General features: G+C 44.8%; 2 protein-coding genes across 2 annotated transcripts in view; both read left to right on the forward strand.

Moving 5' to 3' along the window:
* The window catches only part of LOC119375165 (phospholipase ABHD3-like), a 33,724-nt gene extending 32,808 nt beyond the window's left edge, over nucleotides 1–916 (forward strand). Inside the window, exon 6 of the mRNA XM_037645357.2 lies at nucleotides 106–916. Within this exon, the coding sequence (XP_037501285.1) occupies nucleotides 106–440 (335 nt within the window). The 3' untranslated portion in view covers nucleotides 441–916. The remainder of the gene's footprint in view (nucleotides 1–105) is intronic.
* Nucleotides 917–2,549: 1,633 nt separating this feature from the next.
* The window catches only part of LOC119375166 (uncharacterized), a 34,595-nt gene continuing 18,232 nt past the window's right edge, over nucleotides 2,550–18,912 (forward strand). The window contains exon 1 of the mRNA XM_037645358.2: nucleotides 2,550–2,571. Within this exon, the coding sequence (XP_037501286.1) occupies nucleotides 2,550–2,571 (22 nt within the window). The remainder of the gene's footprint in view (nucleotides 2,572–18,912) is intronic.

Raw genomic sequence — 18,912 nt, forward strand, 5'->3', positions numbered from 1 at the left:
AGTGAACAGACGGGAAGGAAAAGGGGGAAGGCCACCAGCTCCGAGGATTCCTCAGTCTTCGCAACACTAGTGCTTAGCTGCACCAATTTCTTTTTTTTTTTTTAGAGTCTCGTGAGCACCGATATATTACAAGTTCCGGGCGTGCATTGGCTCGTACGTGCAGGGATGGCTGGGCATGGTGCAGCGTCCCCCTGGTGTTCCTCTTCTCGTCGGACGACGCGCTGAACCCCCGCAGCGCCTCTCTGGAAGAGGAGATCATGAAGTCGCCGTGGCTGGCCGCCGTGGTGACGCCCCGCGGCGGCCACATGGGTTTCGTGGACGGCTGGCTGTGGCCGCGACAGCCGTTCTACCTGGAGCGCTTCGTCACGTCGTTCGTGCAAGGTGTGCACCGAGTGTGCAAATCTCGCGGCGTTCAAGTGTTGCACAACCTGGGAGAGTGACGATGACTGGAGGAAAGAGCGCATTTGCATAGCTCACACGTCCTCGGCTGTACATCATACGCGCGGAATTGTAAAAGCCTTTCGCCTGTCGTACCGATCCTTTCTTTATTGTAGATAGTAATGATTTTATACTTTCGTTGTGATTGCAGAGAGTAGAAAATGCTGCGTTGCACGAAACACGGCCGAAGCCGTTCGTGAGAATAGCTGGTTGGTGAATCTAACTTTCTTGCGACACAGCAACAAAGGCCTCGCAACGAAGTAAGCCCACTGTGAAACAATACCATGAAATTTCGTCGATTGTCGCTTAATGTTATTCTGTTACAGTGTTTCTAGCCCTTTAGTTAGTAGTATTTATGTGATCTACTTCATCAAAGCCATGTAACATTCGAGGCGGGTGGGATAAAGAAAGTAAGGAAGTAAAAAAAAAACCACAAAACGACATAATGAACAGATCAAAAATTTCCCAAACTGTTCAAATATGTGCTGTCTGTAATATACAATTGTGACAACGTATGAAGTGTAAATTATCATTACATGCAGCACAATCAAAACGTGGTTACAGAATACGCACTAATGGCTGATGAAAGAGTTCGTTATTATTTTTTGGACTTCCTAAAATGTTTCGTATGCCATTCCAATAATTCCACACATACGGTATAATGCTCATTAAACTAAATGGCTAATGTACTGAACAAGCCGCTTCATGTTTTTATTTACTTGAAAAAATGTGTAATTGTTGGATTGGTATCTGGAAGGTGTCAGTAGAGCATAAATATAAGTATCATTATGACGAGGTGACGATATGAATTTGCTGTCGCCAAAACGGATTAGTTGGAGTTTACGGTATAGCCACAATGTTAAAATGAGTATAGTGCACGCTCGCGAGAGCACACCCTACTTTACCACAGCACAACATACTATGCACTGGTACCAGAGACGTAGACAGCAATTTTGTTGGCGGGGGGAGGGGGGGAGGCTCTCATGCCATCATCTACGTATAAGTTATGTACTGTGATGAGGGAGACACACTCAATACCCGTTCGTCGGACAAGGTGTTCTAATCTGCCCTCGTCATTCTTTACTTCGCGCAAGCTGCTCGCGCGCCCAAATCACAGTGTGGTTCTTCGCCAGCACACTCGGCCATGACTGCGAGCGCACTGAGCTGCCACACGTGTCTCTGGTGGGCGACACTGGTTGCATCGCGGTGGTCGGCATCGCCGTGGTCGGTGGTCGGTCCTGGTTGCGATTTGGCTTGAGAAGGCTCCTCAGCGTACTCTGGCAGGTGCCATTGGCTGTACCATCGGTGTTGTAGGTGTCGCTGACGACTGTGCCGCCGCATGCAGGAGCAAGGCAGAGGAGATTGTAGACGCCGTACAAAAACGAGTCGTTGGGCCGTATCACGATTGGTCACAGTGCGCTGGTGTGGCGCTATGCTACGTATCGGCGAAACGGGAGCGACATTATGTGCCGGCGCCCCACACGACTTTGGCAACTCCGCTGTCATCGGGCCAGGGCACCGCGAATTGGAATAAATGCTGCGTGCATCCGAGCCAATCAGGTCATGCGAGCAGAGGTCAGAACCCGTGTCATAGAAAATAGACTCGGGTTGTGTGCGCAGACCTTGCCTAACGATGGCTTCAGCCATGCTTGTCGCCATGGCTTCGCTGACCTCACTGAGGACTGGTCGGAAGTCTGAAGCAATATCGTCGGCAGGAGGCGCAGGCAGTATGGAAAGGCATTGCGGCCGCTTCCATGCCCTGCCAATCCATTTGATCGCGTCGGCGTTGACCTCTACAGCCCACTTCCATGACACCAGATGGCAATCGGTGGATTATAGTTGTTGTCTACCATCTGACACGCTATGCCGAAACTGCCGCTTTGCCGAGTGCTACCGCTCGGGATGTCGCATCTTTCATTTTACCTCGCTTCATCCTTCGACATCGCACACATCGAGATTTCCTTAGTGACAGAAGCCGCGCTTTTCTCTCGGAGGTCGTCCAAGCTCTGCTTTGGGAATGCCACATCATTCACCAGAGAACCACGGCATACCACCCGGAGACTAACGGGCTAACGGAACGGTTTAACCGCACGCTGAGTGATATGCTCTCGATGGACGTGACATCTGGCCATGGTAAGTGGGACTGTGTTATACCGTATCTAACATTCGCATACAACACCGCGATAGAAACAACTACGAGATTTTCGCCTTTCTTTCTCCTTTACGGACGCAAGCCTTCATATATTATCGACAATCTACTTCCCTACCGTCCTGACGCTTCCGAGTGTACACCTGTCTTCGAAGCTGCTCGACAAGTCGAAGAGGGCCGCCAGCTCTCCCGCACGTTTAAAACTAAAAAAAAAAAACAAAAACAAAAAAAACAACGCCAGCGACGCCAGAAAGAAAACAGTAGCAACTCACTTCTAGATCCTAGCTATGCCCCAGGGTCTCTTGTATGGCTATCTTTCCCAGGTCAAACTCTGGAACTCTCCTCGAAGCTCGTTCCAATGCACGAAGGGCCTTACCGCGTCCTGGATCAAACCTCTCCGGTTAATTTTTCTATGGAGCCACTTTCTCGATCTGATGACATGCGCTGTCGTGGACGAGACATCGTCCATGTTTCCCGTATCAAGCCATATCATGAACCTCTGCCGCAAACATCTTAGGTCGCCAGGATGGCTCTCTTTCAGCAGGGGCGATTGTGAACAAGAAAATGGGCCTCCATCCAGCAGCATCGCCAACGCTCGGTTTCACTCGACTCGTGCTTCTGATCGCTGCTGTCTCTCTGAGCGGTTCCCCACGCTGCCTCGCCGCTGATAACCATAACGTCCTTTTATTATTATTATTAATATTATTATTATTATTATTAAAAAATCAAATGAGTACGATGCTATCTGCTGCACTTTTAATCTGTATTTTCCAACTTCGATGCCTTTAAGAGCCACTTCGGTCCTAACTCGGATTCAAATTTTAGTTTGGTTAATATGAATATTCTCAGTTAGCGTAAATAATGGGAGGAGTTCAGCAGTTTAGAAGTAGATGCTAACACGTGGATTTCTTTTACCTACTAAAATTAATGTTCCAGATTCAATCCTGCACTCTATTGTTTAAAAAGGTTTCACCACTAAATTTTTAACTCGAGAGCTCCGTATAGGCGGTGTAATTGCGGTTTTTGCGAGTGATATTTTGCGATTGATTTTGCGACAGTAGGTGATGTTGACGTCAGTTTGACCAATGCTGAAGTCCTTATAATAAAGTTAAGTTACTTCCAGGTCTGTCTTTGTTAGAAATCTACCACCCCATAACAACAATGTCAGTAGCTTCATTCTGGCACTTTAAGCTGTTTTGAAGGGTTTTAGTTGTGAAGAAACGTTTTCCATTACAGGAGACTCGAACATTGATATTCTATGTCCAGGAAAGATCCAAGTGGTGTCTGATTACATTTCATCTCTGTCAGTTTTGTGCCTGGAAAACATAAAACAGCTTTTGCACGAGAAGTCGTAAATGGTCAAACAAAGCGCTCTTGTTTGAACCATATGACCGTAGGAGCGCCGAAGCACATTGTGAGTTTTTTTGTGTTAGACACAAGAATAAGTGGACCTAACGACAAAAAAGCCAAGGAATGTATAGGGTATGTTATTTCTAGTAATTGTGATGAAAATTGGAAGAACGTAAAGTCGACGTAAAGATAACTTGCATCTAGCAGGGACTGAACCTGCGACCTTCGAATAATGCGTCCGGTGCTCTACCAACTGAGCTCCCCCGTCCACATTATGGGGTATTTAGACCTGGGAGTTTTAGCGCCGATCGCAGCCATGCGGAACATTTGTTCTGCCTGCTGGTGTCAGGAAGCACGTGATATTTTTTACGATTCGGCAGCTGACCAACAATCCCTCGTACACTACCTGAAGGCATCCAGTCTGTTATAATGAGGCTCTCGCAATGAATCGACGAAAGAAAGAGAATTTTAAGGGCTCGTTTTTCTTTTATTTTTTTTTTGTTAAATGCAATTATTTTTATATGAACACACGGTTACAATTACGTGTTGATATACAAAGTACTTATGGCTTATACTTCTTTTTTTTTTTTTTTTTCAAAACATTCTATAGCCACTATTCCCTCTAGGATAATACTTCATTATCTCGTGAACGTACGGGTCTATTGCAAAAACCAGCGCCGTTCCAGTACTCCCAGCGGGATACCAGTACGTTTCTTGGCGCTGGACCGCACTGGGAATACTGGTACACGCTCGAATTCACTGGGACTCCGGTGAAAGCACTGTGAAATCGCTGGGTCGCACTGGTAGAGCCACTGGCTTTGCCGCTGTGGCGCTGGCGCTCACTGGGAAGCGCTGGAGACGCTGGAATTATCACTGGCGTGCGCTGGCACATACTGGAACCTGCACTGTTCTGCCAGTGCCGCGCGCTGCTTTCAGTATCGTGAGCGGCGGAATGCTTTGGTATCGTTGAATATCGAATGTCTGATTCGATGGTACCGATAGATGCTATCCTGACGGGTTCCAAACATGTGTCACAAATTCTAGCTTGGCAGAAAAAGACCAGGAGATGCGCACTATTTTCATGGTATACGTGATATCATATATATGTGAAATCACGGTCACATTTAATGTTTCCATGTCGAAAGGGGAGAAAAATATGTTAATAACCCAAAGCAGCCAACACTGATCATTTTGCTTTCTACCACGCTTTTTTTTATTCATGCAGTGCCAATAACGTCGTTAATTTTTGCGGAACACGTACGTAGCTGCAATGAATACACATTTTGTGCATGCCGCTCATATATATGTATATATCAGTTTTGCATCCGTGATGTATGGCGGTAATGACTTCAAAATTGTAATGTTTATAAGTCTGGAGGCGTTGGTCTGAACATACAGAGCAAATCGTTACATCGCCGTGCAGTTGGCAAGAAGTAAATGAGCTCTGGCTTCGCGACCTCTGCCAACGGAGGCCAGAAAAACAGCCGTCGTTCGATATCGCCACACCGGAAACGCATCTCGGGCAATTCTTGCACTTCCACTTACTTTAGCTATACGTTAGGTAACAGTTAAAAAGGTTTCGAGGCTAAAATGCAGAAACTTCAACCATCGCAACTCATCTGCGCCGAGATCATTCCTACCCAGTGCGGTTCCCAGCGAGTGTTAGGCCTAGCGTACCGGCCGAGTCCGTCTACATGCCACCGGCGCTTCTTGGTTTAAGCACACGCAATTCCAACGTGTAAGAATTACTGTAAAGTATAGCCTGGACATCCGTTAACCTAAAATAACTATTTTTTCTTGTGTACGGTGTCCGCACAAGGCGCGATGACCATCGATGCGACGCGCTTTCAGCAACAAACGCAGGCTCACCGAAAGCAGCCGGCCGCACTCGCCGGTACTTCTCTGACTCATACGTCAGAACACATACCTGTCAACCGGTACGCGTTAGTGAACTAACACACCGGCATCTGTTTTCAACTGATTGTGTTTGTTTTTGCGGAGCGGTTTTATAGTTCTAGGTATCGATAGAACTGCAAGTCGGAATACAGACACGCCCGCCCCACAGTAATATCGTCGCTCGCGCGAGAAAACTACTCAGTATGAATACATGTAGGCGCTTGTTTATCGAACGAGTCATCATAAAGCTTCTGTACATCTTCATCATTAGCAAGGGCGAGAAACGGCTGTTAAAAATCGGCAGTAACAGCCGTCAAATTGTACCCTGCTCCTCGATCCATTTGATATTTTTCGGAGTTAAAACGGGAATTCTTAAAGAAACCTAGCGCTCTTCCCATTTTGGGCATTGCATTCGTTGCCGGCCACCCTTTGTTTGTGTCTAATAAAGAAGCAAGCGTGCTTTGGAAAGGAAGATCGCGTCTTCTTTGAATACGCGACACCGAAATATGAAACGAAACGCTGTCTTACTGTATTGGCTAGCCCTTTTACAGCGACATTGACGTGTTTCAGCGTGGCGCAGTCACCTCTATACTGCGCCTGCGCCGTATAGAGGTGACTGCGCCTGTAGTGCCGAATTCTGTAGTGCCTTCTGTTCGTCATTGTGTTGCGATAAGAGCATAATCAACATATTAGTTCTTTGTCTGTATTCAATTGCTCTCAAGTGCTATCCTATGTTGAATAAATACCATGAAAGGAAAAAAAAATTCAGCGTGGCGCAGTGGTAGAGTACTCGTTTGGAGATTTAGAGGTGGCGAGTTCGAATCCTCGTGGTGGAGCTTTTTTTTTTCATACGGCTTTTTTTTTTTTATTGCAGTGATGCTTGCTATATGATTTTCTTTACTAATATATTTATGCAGGGAACGTAGGGACCACCGTTTTAACGCTGTAGAGCCGTTTTGCGCTTGAGTAGCCAGCGCCTCCCAGTAAAACGCCGTTCCAGCGGCCCAGTATCCAGCGCGACGCTGGGCCCATAATCAGGCATGGCACTGGACGCTGGTACCCAGTGGCGCTGGTTTTTGCAATAGGGGCTTCATGAAACGCGAGGGATTTAAATTTCCAGAAACTTTGACGCCCAAGTGACATGAACAAATGTAGTTTTCATCGGAGAATCAATGAGGGACTAAAATATTTTGAGCCTTTCTTAATGTATGTATGTGAAATATAGCAGCGAGCAAGGCTACATGAAAATGCTTACCTCGAAATAAAGTGTATCCGCATGATGATGACATTTGACAACTTTGTGACGTCCTCTTTTACTCTCACGGATATCCTTGTTCCTCGGATTTCACATCCTAGCAAACTTAGTAAACAACTGAAGGAATGTTCTCCAGGTTGGAGGACGAGGAAAAGGGATGAAAGGCAGAGAGGTCTACCAGACGCGCGTTCGGTTTGCTACCCTACATTGGGGGGAGATGGCCGAAGGGGTTAAAAGGAAGAAAGAAGACGGAAGAAAGTACTGTCAGGGTACATGTGCGCCTGTCCTCTGCACGCCTACAAGCGATCGCTTGACCCGGTTGAACGTTCTGCAGACTCTGTTATGTGCTGCTAGGAATTAATGTGCAATGCGTGTAGTGTACAACGTCCCTACTAGTTGCGGCAAGGTGTAAAGGTGTATATAAGTACGGACAGGTCGTTGCCTAAATGTGCGCCTAACTAAATACTAATCACTCTTCACATTTAGCAACGCATGGCAGTTTATGCGAATCTGTATATACGCAGTTCAGCAACATTGTCCTGCTTGATCATCATGATCACCAGGCATGTTAATTCATGGAAGCGTTCGTTATTCAAGAAGCTCAAAATATGTTCAACTATCGCTCTTTCACAGAGAGATATTAAGGCGAAAGCCTTAGAGGCCTGATTAAACACGAAAATTTACCGACGTTCCCTGTCGGCGTTCCCCGTCGACGTCTGCACGAGTAATGCAAAAAAATCATCATGACATGATGATGCCACCATTTCACGTCAACATGACGTCACAGATCGGCAAAATTTGTGACATCCTTATGACGCCATCGCATGACATCGTAGCTTCCTCAACGGTAGAGAGGTAACGACGGCAGTACTAAACCAGGTGAGGTACCTCCGATGCTAGAGGCAATGGAAAACAATTTTAAGTACAGAAAGCTATCGGAGGGTGTCGGGATAGCAACAATGCATCGACTGAGAAGACAAAGAAGGTGGTGGATGCGCCTTCATGTTGTCTCAAGCGAGTGTATAAGGAATTTTGTGAGTTTTTTTTTTGACGTCGTAATATTTACATCAGTTACGTGTTATGCGCCCTTAGAACTATGTTGTTTTACCTTATTGGCTTGCACAGAGGCTGCGGTTAGTGTAGTCATCGTATGTTAAAATATATTTTCTCAATTCCGGTGACGCCCAGTAGGCTCAGTGCTTTACTACTTTGTGCTTTCCTTGAATGAAATAACAGTTACAAGTATCCGCTTGTGCTTGTGTGTTCTATCTTCTCTTACTGTTGCGCTGCCGTGGTGCTCCGGCAACACTGGGCACATCCGCCATTTTTTCCTGGGAGCATTCGCGAAATTGTCTGCTAGCGGCTCCATAGGAAGAGGCATTAATATTGTGTCTAACAAAGAAAAACGAGCCCTTAAAAGGCACCTTCTTTCCTTCATTCATAGCAAGGGCCTCGTTCTGGCAGACTTGATGCCTTCAGGTAGTATGCGAGGGATGATTGGTCAGCTGCTGGCTCGTAAAAGGATCACGTGCTACGTGACGCCAACAGGCAGAAAAAAGAGTGTTCCACACTCGTCGCCATGGCTGCGATCGGCGCTGACCAACACTCCTAGGTTAAAATGCATATATATCCCCATAAAGTGGACGAGAAGATGACCGCCGCCGTAGCTCAGTGGTAGAGCATCAGACGCGTTATTCGAAGGTCGCAGGTTCGGTCCCTGCCGGCGGCAAGTTATCTTTTCGTCCACTTTACTTTCTTCACATTTATATTCTAATTACTACGAATAACACCCCCTATACTTTCCTTGGCATTATTGTCTGTTAGTTCTGATTAATATTGTGTCTAACAAAGAAAAAGGAGCCCTTAAAAGTCACCTTCTTTCCTTTATTCATAGCGAGGGTCTCGTTCTGGCAGACTTGATGCCTTCAGGTAGTATGCGAGGGATTATTGGTCAGCTGCTGGCTCGTAAAGAGATCACGTGCTACGTGACGCCAACAGGCAGAAAAAAGAGTGTTCTACACTCGTCGCCATGGCTGCGATCGGCGCTGGCCAACCCTCCTAGGTTAAAATGCACATATATACCCCCATAAAGTGGACGAGAAGATGACCGCCGCCGAAGCTCAGTGGTAGAGCATCGGACGCGTTATTCGAAGGTCGCAGGTTCGGTCCCTGCCGGCGGCAAGTTATCTTTTCGTCCGCTTTACTTTCTTCACATTTACATTCTAATTACTACAAATAACACCCCCTATACTTTCATTGGCATTATTGTCTGTTATATCGTACGTCTGTGCACTTGAAAACTCATAATCACGGCAGCTGCAAGAGGCGCACCGCTTTGCAAAGCCGAACTGTTGTTCTCTAGTGACATGTGCTTCCAATCTGAGGTAAGCCTTGAAGAAAGGCGTTCGTGGCCGGTGAGATATGACTGTCAAACTTCTATGAGAACCTTGCACTGCAACACATCTTTATCGTATTTCCCACTGCAATTATAAACACGCGTCATGTATCGAAACCACGTTGTTTAGCCACATACATATCTATTCATTTCACAGTGGCGTGTTTCTTAGTCTTTGCGAAATAAACAAGGCATGGGGACGTGATTGAGCGGTGCACCTCAAAGCAAACACGCGCTTTTCAACTGTATCCAAAGAAAGCGGCCCAAATACGTAATGCTCTTTTACTACACACTGGTTCCTGATAATGGGTAATGTACCTGATCTATCGCGCCTATTTAGTATTATCGTCCTGGTTTTCTGGTATACTATTCGTGTGCATTCTTTACACATCTTTTTTCTTTCACATTACTGCACTCTTTTCTTTCGCATCCTATGGCGGCGTTACATTACCGTGCGCCATTGCGCGCGGCATACGAGTCCACGATAAGTGAAACGATGAATGTGATAGCCTGCTAAAAAGAAAGCTCCATCCAATTTATGGGCTCCATAGCTCTGGCTAACGTGCTTGCCGCGCACGCTGACTGAAGAACGCAAGAGAAAAATTGGCCGCGTATCTGCGTGCTACGCTGCAAATGTCGTCGAAAGACGACAGTCTTCTGCCGGCTTTTTTTTTTTTGCCAGCCGTTTCTGCGCCGCTTCAGCGCAGCCTAAGAAACACGAGCATTTTCAGCGCAGCTTAAGAAACAGTAGGGTCTTTAGAATTACGTATCTATGTATTTTCTAGTAAAGGAACACACCAGCTAATACTTACGTATTGATGTTGCACCTCAGATATGTGTAATATTTGCTTTTTGATCGACAATGTTCACAAGTATGAACACAGTTACCAGTTCAAGATAGCTGGGCGTTCAGCAAGTGCTTAAAGTTTCGCCGATTGGCTCAATCAAAATTGGCGAATCAAAATTTCTGCGTTCAAGTTCTCAAAGAAAGACTATCGTCTTTAATTTAAAACGGTAGAGATAAGAGGGTGTAAAGCTAAGGGCAGACGCGGTGTGCGAAGTGTGAACTTCGGCACGCACTGCCTTGCGATGCTTGCATAGAGCTGCGTGTTGAAGCCCTTGCGCCGATCGAGTTTCTTATGAAAGCACTGGTCAGACGCACGCAGCAGCACGTATGTGATACTTATTTTTATTCCAAACTTGCTTCTCAGCCTAAGCCATCGAAATAGTCTTACACACGTTTATACACATAAATCCTCGTAAATGTTGAAGATCCTACGTCGATCTGCAGCACCGACAAGCAAATGTCGATAAATCATGTTCTTTCGCGCGTGTGCGACATCAGTGTGTTTAAAAATGCGTATATCGAACTCTTGTTCTGCAAGTTTAGCTTATACTGCAGGTGAGCAAATAAATTGCATTGAGAAACGAGAACTCAAGTTGATGAGCGTTTTTGCTTTCGCCGTTCACTTTTGAACCAAAGCGCAGTGCTGATCTTGTTGACAAAACAAGTTCGCGTTGGTACTTCTTTTTAACACGAAAGTGTTTTATGCCGGGGTCCACCAAGACTTCAGTGACGCATTTCCGTCACGGAAATGACATAAAAAATGCACACGATCAAATGGAAAAGAAGGAGTTTCCGTCAACGGGAGTCGAACCCACAGCCTCTCGGTCGGCGACAACAGATGCCGGGCACGCTATCCACTGCGCCGCGGTCAGGCTCTGTGGAGGCTTCAGAAACGCGCCTTTTATATCTCACTCTTTCCTCTCACAGTGCTGCTGGTTGGCGGGCTGGTGTCGCCCTCTGGGAGCGGTAAAGCGAAGTAAGGAATCATGACCGTGGCCTCCGCTGTTAGCCCATGCAATGCGTCGTTGCTGCGCGTTCGTCCCATTCGGCGCGTCACCGATAGGAGAGGTGCAATTTTGTCAACGCCTTAACACACTGCCAGGTGGCAACCTTAGCCCAAGCTTTGGCCTGGCTCATAGCATCCACCTGTACCGAAAGTAATTCTGCGATCGCATGCAGCCATGACAACCAGTCCGCAGGTCCAATGATGTGAAGTGCTGAGAGATTCGTGAAAAAATGAGGTGCTTCGCCAATTCAGCGCCATTTTGTTTTGAAACTAAACCCACTGTTAAATAATTATTCGCTCCTTGCATGGATCGAAGCTTATCTTTATAGCCGAACCCAATGTGTCAGAATTGACGATGTGTGCTCATATCCAGTATTTGTTAAGTAGGGCATTCCACAAGGGTCCGTGCTGGGGCCGTCGTTCTTAATATTTATTAATGATATAGTTCAGAATGTACCTGTTACAATGAAGCTCTATGCTGATGACTGCATAATCTGTCACCACATTCAGAGTCCTAGTGACCAGGCTCTGCAGAACAATGCCTTAGCACAAATTGCAGTATGGTGCACAGATTGGCAAATGAAAATAAACGTAAAAAAATCAGTTGCGATGACTGTGACACGAAAACGACTGCCATTAAGTTTTTCATATTGCATAGGCGGCAACTCTCTCGCTGTCGTAAACAGATATAAATACCTCGGGGTTACAATAATGTCAGATCTGAGGTGGAATGAACATATATCGGAAGTTGCGAGGAAGGCAATGCGGGAACTTGGTTATTTAAAAACAACTTTGCGGCAATGTACACACATGGTTAATTTAATAGCATATAAAACTTCAGTCCGTCCTGTTATAGAATATGCATCGATCGTTTAGGACCCATACACTCAAGGCAAGATAAACAAGATGGAATCTACCCAAAAGAAAGCGGCTAGGTTTGTATATCGTTCATGTAGTTGGCGCACTTCCGCGAGTGCCTTGGTAAACAAAGCAGGTCTATAATGTCTTCAAAAGAGGCGCCAACGTGACCGATCTAAATTTATACACCTGCTATTCCATGATAAAATTGGTATACATAGGCGCACGTACATAGAACTAGCGTCCAAGCGAGCCACCCAGTCCCACCATAAAATAAAAAATAAAGGTTTATTCTTTCCGCACTGAAACCATTGCAAACTCTTTTTTCCGAAGACAATTCGAGAGTGGAACCGCCTGCCAGCCGGTGCTGTGGAATGTCCGATTACTGATTCCTTTGTACAAACTATTCAGTTGTAATCGCTTTCACAATCATTTACGACCATTGCAGATTCGAACGCTGTCCATATGCGTTACACTTACTCGTTTCATTTTTCTTTAGAGCGCATCATAACCCTTTTGTTTAACCGCTGGCAACCTGATACGGTTGTCGCGTCTCCAATTTTTTAGTTTTTTTTTACGTGAAAAAGAAGTACTGTCATATCTTTCTGCAATCAGTTTGCGCGTACCAGTGTTGAAAGGATGCGTATGCGGTTTGCGTCTTGCTCTTCTGGAGCGCTCTTTTTTTTTTCCCTTGTTCTTGTGACACGATTGTTGTATCGTGATTTGTTCACTTCGTTTTGTACTTGTTGCTCCCACTCCTGCTTACAGCCTCAGCTAGAGGATAGCAGTACTGTATAAATGAATGAATGAATAAATAAATAAATAAATAAATAAATAAATAAATAAATAAATAAATAAATAAATAAATAAATAAATAAATAAATAAATAAATAAATAAATCTGTACTGACGAATCATTGGATGGATGGCACTCGCCAGTCTGATAAGTGGTGAGTGCTATCCGATGTTGTAGGGTGATGTAGGAGGACGTCTTTGTAAATACGTGGATTGAAGAATGGCGGCCCATTGTTGACATTTCGGAGTGTCTGCGTTGTGCTGCTTGAGGTGTTGATGATTGGCAAGTCTCGTTTTCTTGTAAGCTGATTTATCATGAGCTCTGCATGATATGCGAATATCAGTTGGCAGAAAGGGAAATAATAAATATAAATGCTCGGGAGTTAGCCACGAGTTTACTGTTGAAGCCTCAGAAAGGACTTCATCTAGATAGGTCCTCCTAGCGAAACGTCGACCAGCCTGTCTGAGGCAATTTCTCCGGTTCGTACAACCTGTCCCACCAATTTGAGGTTTTGAAAATCAGGGCCCGTGTTAAAAAAATGCCTTGCGTTGAAATTTTTTGTAAGAGGTTATTTCAAGCAACCATGATGTGGGATAGATAGTGTAGAGTAGCCGGCTGACCAGTGGGAAAACGTCCTGACGAAAGAAAAGTTCCGTGAATTCGGCCCCAGATTCCGACCACTGTCAAAAATAGTTTGCTCTTGGGGCTTTGACATTTAGTTAATTACAGCAACGTAAGGATTGCTAAAGTTGGAGTATTGTATGCGCACGTGCAAGCTATTGGTCAATATTCAGTCATGCAAAAAATAAAGAAACCACGCTAAGCCTTCGATGTGATTTCAAAATTGCAACTATTCTCTTAGTGGAGCCATAACTTTTCCACAAGTTCTTTTCTTAGTTTGCCTCCTTTATTATCTTGAACTGCGCAGCTGTGGGATTGCGATGCTGCGTACTAAAAGCCGACCGAAGCATCTTTACGCCTACGTGGCACGTGTTTCCTCGGCAACGTTTCTGTTTCTTTTTTTTTTTTTACTTTTGCTGCCCCTCTGTCGTGGTGCACACACACGCCTTAATAAAATGCGGCTAAACGAGCAGCCGGGAATCCTTTATCTCGAAAGACAGCCTTTGAGTAGAAGCGGGGATGATGGCCTCAGGACTTTGTGGTGTCGATGTTGTGATGCTTTGGACTTTGCTGATTGGTGAGCCTTGTTTTCGTTTAAGCGGCTTCATTTGAACGCTCTGCATTATACGCTGATAGCAAGAGACGAAGAGAAAGGACGAAATAAAATTAGTGTGGTTAGCCAGGAGCGCACCGTTGAAGCTTCAGGAAACGTTAAACGCGACATTAAATGTGCTAGTGGAAGCACCTCGTAAAGAAATTGAAGGGCCACTTTAGGATGTCGTCCTTGCATGAACGTAAATTCTACTACCCATGAACGTAAATTCTTTGAAAGGTAAACTATCTCAGGTGAATGGCTTCAAAACTCGTTCAGAAGGCTTTTGTAACTCGTGAACTGTATTAGTTATCTGGTAGTGTAGCGATGCCTGAATGTTTCTCTAGTGTGAATAGAGGAACTCCGAAACAAAGGCCACCCTTTACGTACTCAAGAAATACCCAGGCGCTCACAAAATTTAGATTTTTTCGCAGTTCCCAAATGTGCGAAGGAGCGGGAGCAATTTCATTGCTCTCTTAAGGTATTTATTTATTCAAAATACCTTACAAGCATAGGCGTGCGCAGGGGGGGGGGGGGCGAGAAGGGGGGGCGCAAAGTCAGCCGTATACATTGTAGGGGGGGCGAGAAGAGGGGCGCAAAGGCAGCCGCATACATTGACATAATAGGGAGGGGGGCGCTGCGACGAACCTTCGCCCCCCCTGAAGGGGAACCCTGCGCACGCTTATGCTTACAAGCCCATTGAAGGGCATTGAGTTAGAGGGCATCAGTGTATACAAAACAACAATAAAGAGAAATACAGACAAAAAGCAAAAAAAAGGAAAAAAGGAAAAGAATAAAAACAAAGATTAGAAACAGCAAGGTGCAACAACGTTGTACAATACTAGAGTGCAACGAAATCAGGCTATCACGAAATGTTTCACGATTAGGGATGGATACAACGTGATCAGGAAGATCGTTCCAATATTCAATGGCTCGAGGTAGTGGTGATGAGTTAAATGCCTGCGTGTGACCATGAATGCGCATGAAACTACGTGCGTTGTGAATGCGTCGGGATGTGCGCACAGCCAAATGAAGTGGCAACAGTGAAATTTATTGCTATAAATGTACCTGTGAAACAGACATAAAAGAGCAATGTTGCGGCGTTCTTCCAGTGACTGAAATGCAAGGTCTTGTTTTATTAGGGTGATGCTTGAATGATAGTCTTAGTTCCCAGAGATGAATCTCGCTGCCCTATTCCGGACGGCTTCCAACATACGTACTAGGTAATCTTGATATGGTGACCATGTGGATGATGCTTACTCTAGTTGTGGGCAAATATTAGTAATATATGATAATGCGCGTACGCTCGAAGGAGCGTTGCGCAAGTTTCTGCCGAGATATCTGAGAGATTCAGAGGATTCGTTGAAACAGCTGCTATATGCGTAGTCCAGGATAAATCCGATGAAAGGTGAACGCCGAGATATTTAGGGGTAGCCGATACAACGATGTCATTAATCGTATAGTGAAATGCTAAGTTAGTACGCTTTCGAGTGAATGAGGTTAACTTGCATTTAGATGTGTTAAGGGACATCTGCCAAGTTTCGCGCCACAGGAAGGTTAGGTGAAGGTCATTTTGGAGAGCGGAATGATCATCAAAACATTTAATGTTGCGGTATATGGCGCAATCGTCGGCGAAGAACCTAACTGAGGATGAATGGTTAGCGGGCAAATCGTTAATGTATATTAGAAAAAGTAACGGACCTATTACACTGCCTTGGGGAACGCCGGACGTGACGTCACAAAGGTTAATGAAATGTCGTTGACCACCGTAAATTACTCACGCGAAGAGAGGTAGTTGCATAGCCAAGACAGGGTTAATGAATCGATACAGAGTACAGATAGTTTAGAAATTAAACGACAATGAGGGACAGTATCGAATGCCTTGGCGATATCAAGGAAGAGGCAATCGATTTGATCGTTAGTGTTCATATAAAGTGAAGATCAGTCGTGAATTCTAATTACTCAGTGTCACATGAGTAGCCTTTTCTGAAGCCATGCTGATTAGACAAAAAAAAAAGGTATGAGAATCGTAGACATGAGAAGGTATGATATGTTCAAGTAGTTATCAGGGTATGCATGTTAGAGAATTGGGTCGATAATTACGGGGCGAGTGCCTGTCACCGGACTTAAATACAGGAATTGCCTTGCCAATCTTCCAATCCTTGGTCAGCTCACCTGATTATAGATACTGGTTATATAGGAGACACAGGAAGCGACTTGAAATATCAGTAGTGTTCTTCAGTATTTTAGAGTTAACATTATCAATGCCTGATAAAGTAGAGACTTTAAGATTCATGATGAGTTTCGCTATACCTTCGGCAGTGAAGGTGATTGGAGCCAGGAAAGTGAAAGGTTGATCTGGAACAAATGGCACATTGGAACAATCTTCCTGTGGAAAAACAGAGGCGAAATACTAATTGAAAGCAATCGTGGAGGCTTCATCGGAAAGCGGAGTTTTCCAGTATCCTATAATGTAACGTGATTAGAATACTTATTCTAGGGTGAAATTATTTGCCAGAGCTTTTTTGGGTTATTTTTGAGAAGTGAGGGTAAGTCCTGCGAGTAATATTTCTTCATCGCTGCGCCTAAATCTTTACAATATTCTTGTAAGCACACCCTGTATTTATCCCAGTAGGACGCAGAATCATCGCGTTTCGCGGTATTATATGGTTTCTTTTAAATGCGAAGCATTTCTTAGCGAACCTCTGGCACTTTGAGCGTTTCTATCTACGTATCTATCTATCTATCTATCTATCTATCTATCTATCTATCTATCTATCTATCTATCTATCTATCTATCTATCTATCTATCTATCTATCTATCTATCTATCTATCTATCTATCTATCTATCTATCTATCTATCTATCTATCTATCTATCTATCTATCTATCTATCTATCTATCTATCTATCTATCTATCTATCTATCTATCTATCTATCTATCTATCTATCTATCTATCTATCTAGCCGCCTACGTCTGGGTGCTCTCATGATCACCTCCTTGACTTGGTATAGACCAAAATTTGCATGGGAGGGTAAGAGGATTTGATGAATAAGATTACCGGGTCATGACATGCATAACGTTAAAATCCTGTCGCGTACGTCGCCGAACCCTTTCCACTAGACACGTGTGGCACATACCCCTTTACCACGGGCCGCGGTGTACGGGTATGCGCCACAGGTGATTGACAGTTTATATCTACCCAGGAACGGCGAGAACAGACATTGGTAACTTAAATGCTAGAGCGTTAAGAAAACCAACATCGGTAGCGTTGATTCAACGAATGGAAAGAACGAAAATTAAGATGCCAGCAGGGATCGAACCCAAGCATTCTGCGTGGCAATCAGGTATTCTACCACTGAGCCTCGCCAGGTCAATAAACTGGTTTGGAAAAACAGCCTAGGCGTAATAGCGGTGCAACGTCAATTGTGGTTGTGGTGCTGGCTATCCAACTTTGCAAGAAAGCAATCAACACTACATGATACTCCTACGATGTCTTCTCCTACGATACAGGCGTCATATCAGATTAACGTCTGTAGTTCCAGTGTTGGCTGCGCTTTTATAGCAGTCTTATAAACATTACGATTGTATTCCTATGATTCAGCAAGCTATATTGAAGCATTGATCGACCCCGGGGCAATACATTAACGAAAGTTGCGTATGATATTCACATCATCGCACCGTAAAGTGCACTTCGTCCACCAGAACGACGCAGTGCCCCCTTCATTTCTTACGAGTCTGCGTGATGTTCTCATGCTGACCGAGAATGACGCCAGATTGATTGACAGCCGTTTTGTAGACTAGGCTACGTAGGCCACATACGCCCAGGTAGTCTACGAATATGACAAACAGGATCCACTGATGTTGGTCTACGTAGCACTATCCAGGCCTATAGGAGCCTCGACGGCCTATGCCTCACCAACGCGAAGGGTGGCTTCAGGTTCCGACATGTCGCCGGCTCTGTCGACAGACAATTTGTCGACGAAATGATCGAGGCATTAACAAATTCCAACAGCTGTACTATACCCATACTTCACTACACATGGACCTCTCATCACCACGATCACAACCGGATCCTATAACAAGTCATGATCAGATGCTGGTGCTCACTGATCACGGTGATGATGCTCTTGTTGAAGAACTGTCAAGAACTTCTTGCACACATGCACACGGGTTCGTGAAACGTGCGTGCGTTCTCGGGGCACGTATAAGCACTACATATCAGCTTACCGCTTCTGGCGTTGGTAATACCCACGTTGACATTGTCAGCGTTACCCAGCCGTAAACTGGTTATATAACACATATGCGGCTCTTCAAAATATATATGTGTGCGTAGAAAATTTATACAAATTTTTAGCGTCATTTTGTAACGTGTCGCTCAGTAAAAAAAGTTACGCCACAGTCACCTACCCGCCGGATGCTTCGCATAACATCGACTCCCACGGTGCGTGGGATCTGCCGAATTTTTTTATTTCGGAATGTTCGAAGATGTTTAGTAAACCAAGGGTTAGTTTTATCGTTGGATATAGAGATTAGCGGCACAAACTTGTCAACTAACTCGTAATATTTTATGTTTAAAAAGAATCCAGTTTTCGTTCACGGTTTCTGAGGCAAACGACGGCAGAAAAAGCTCGTGATCAAAATCTTCTAGCTCCGTGCTGAATTGATCGAAATTATCACGGTTATAATCCTTCGGTAGTTACGTTATG

The sequence above is a fragment of the Rhipicephalus sanguineus genome, chromosome 11 (assembly GCF_013339695.2).
Source record: "Rhipicephalus sanguineus isolate Rsan-2018 chromosome 11, BIME_Rsan_1.4, whole genome shotgun sequence".
Lineage (NCBI taxonomy): Eukaryota > Metazoa > Arthropoda > Arachnida > Ixodida > Ixodidae > Rhipicephalus > Rhipicephalus sanguineus.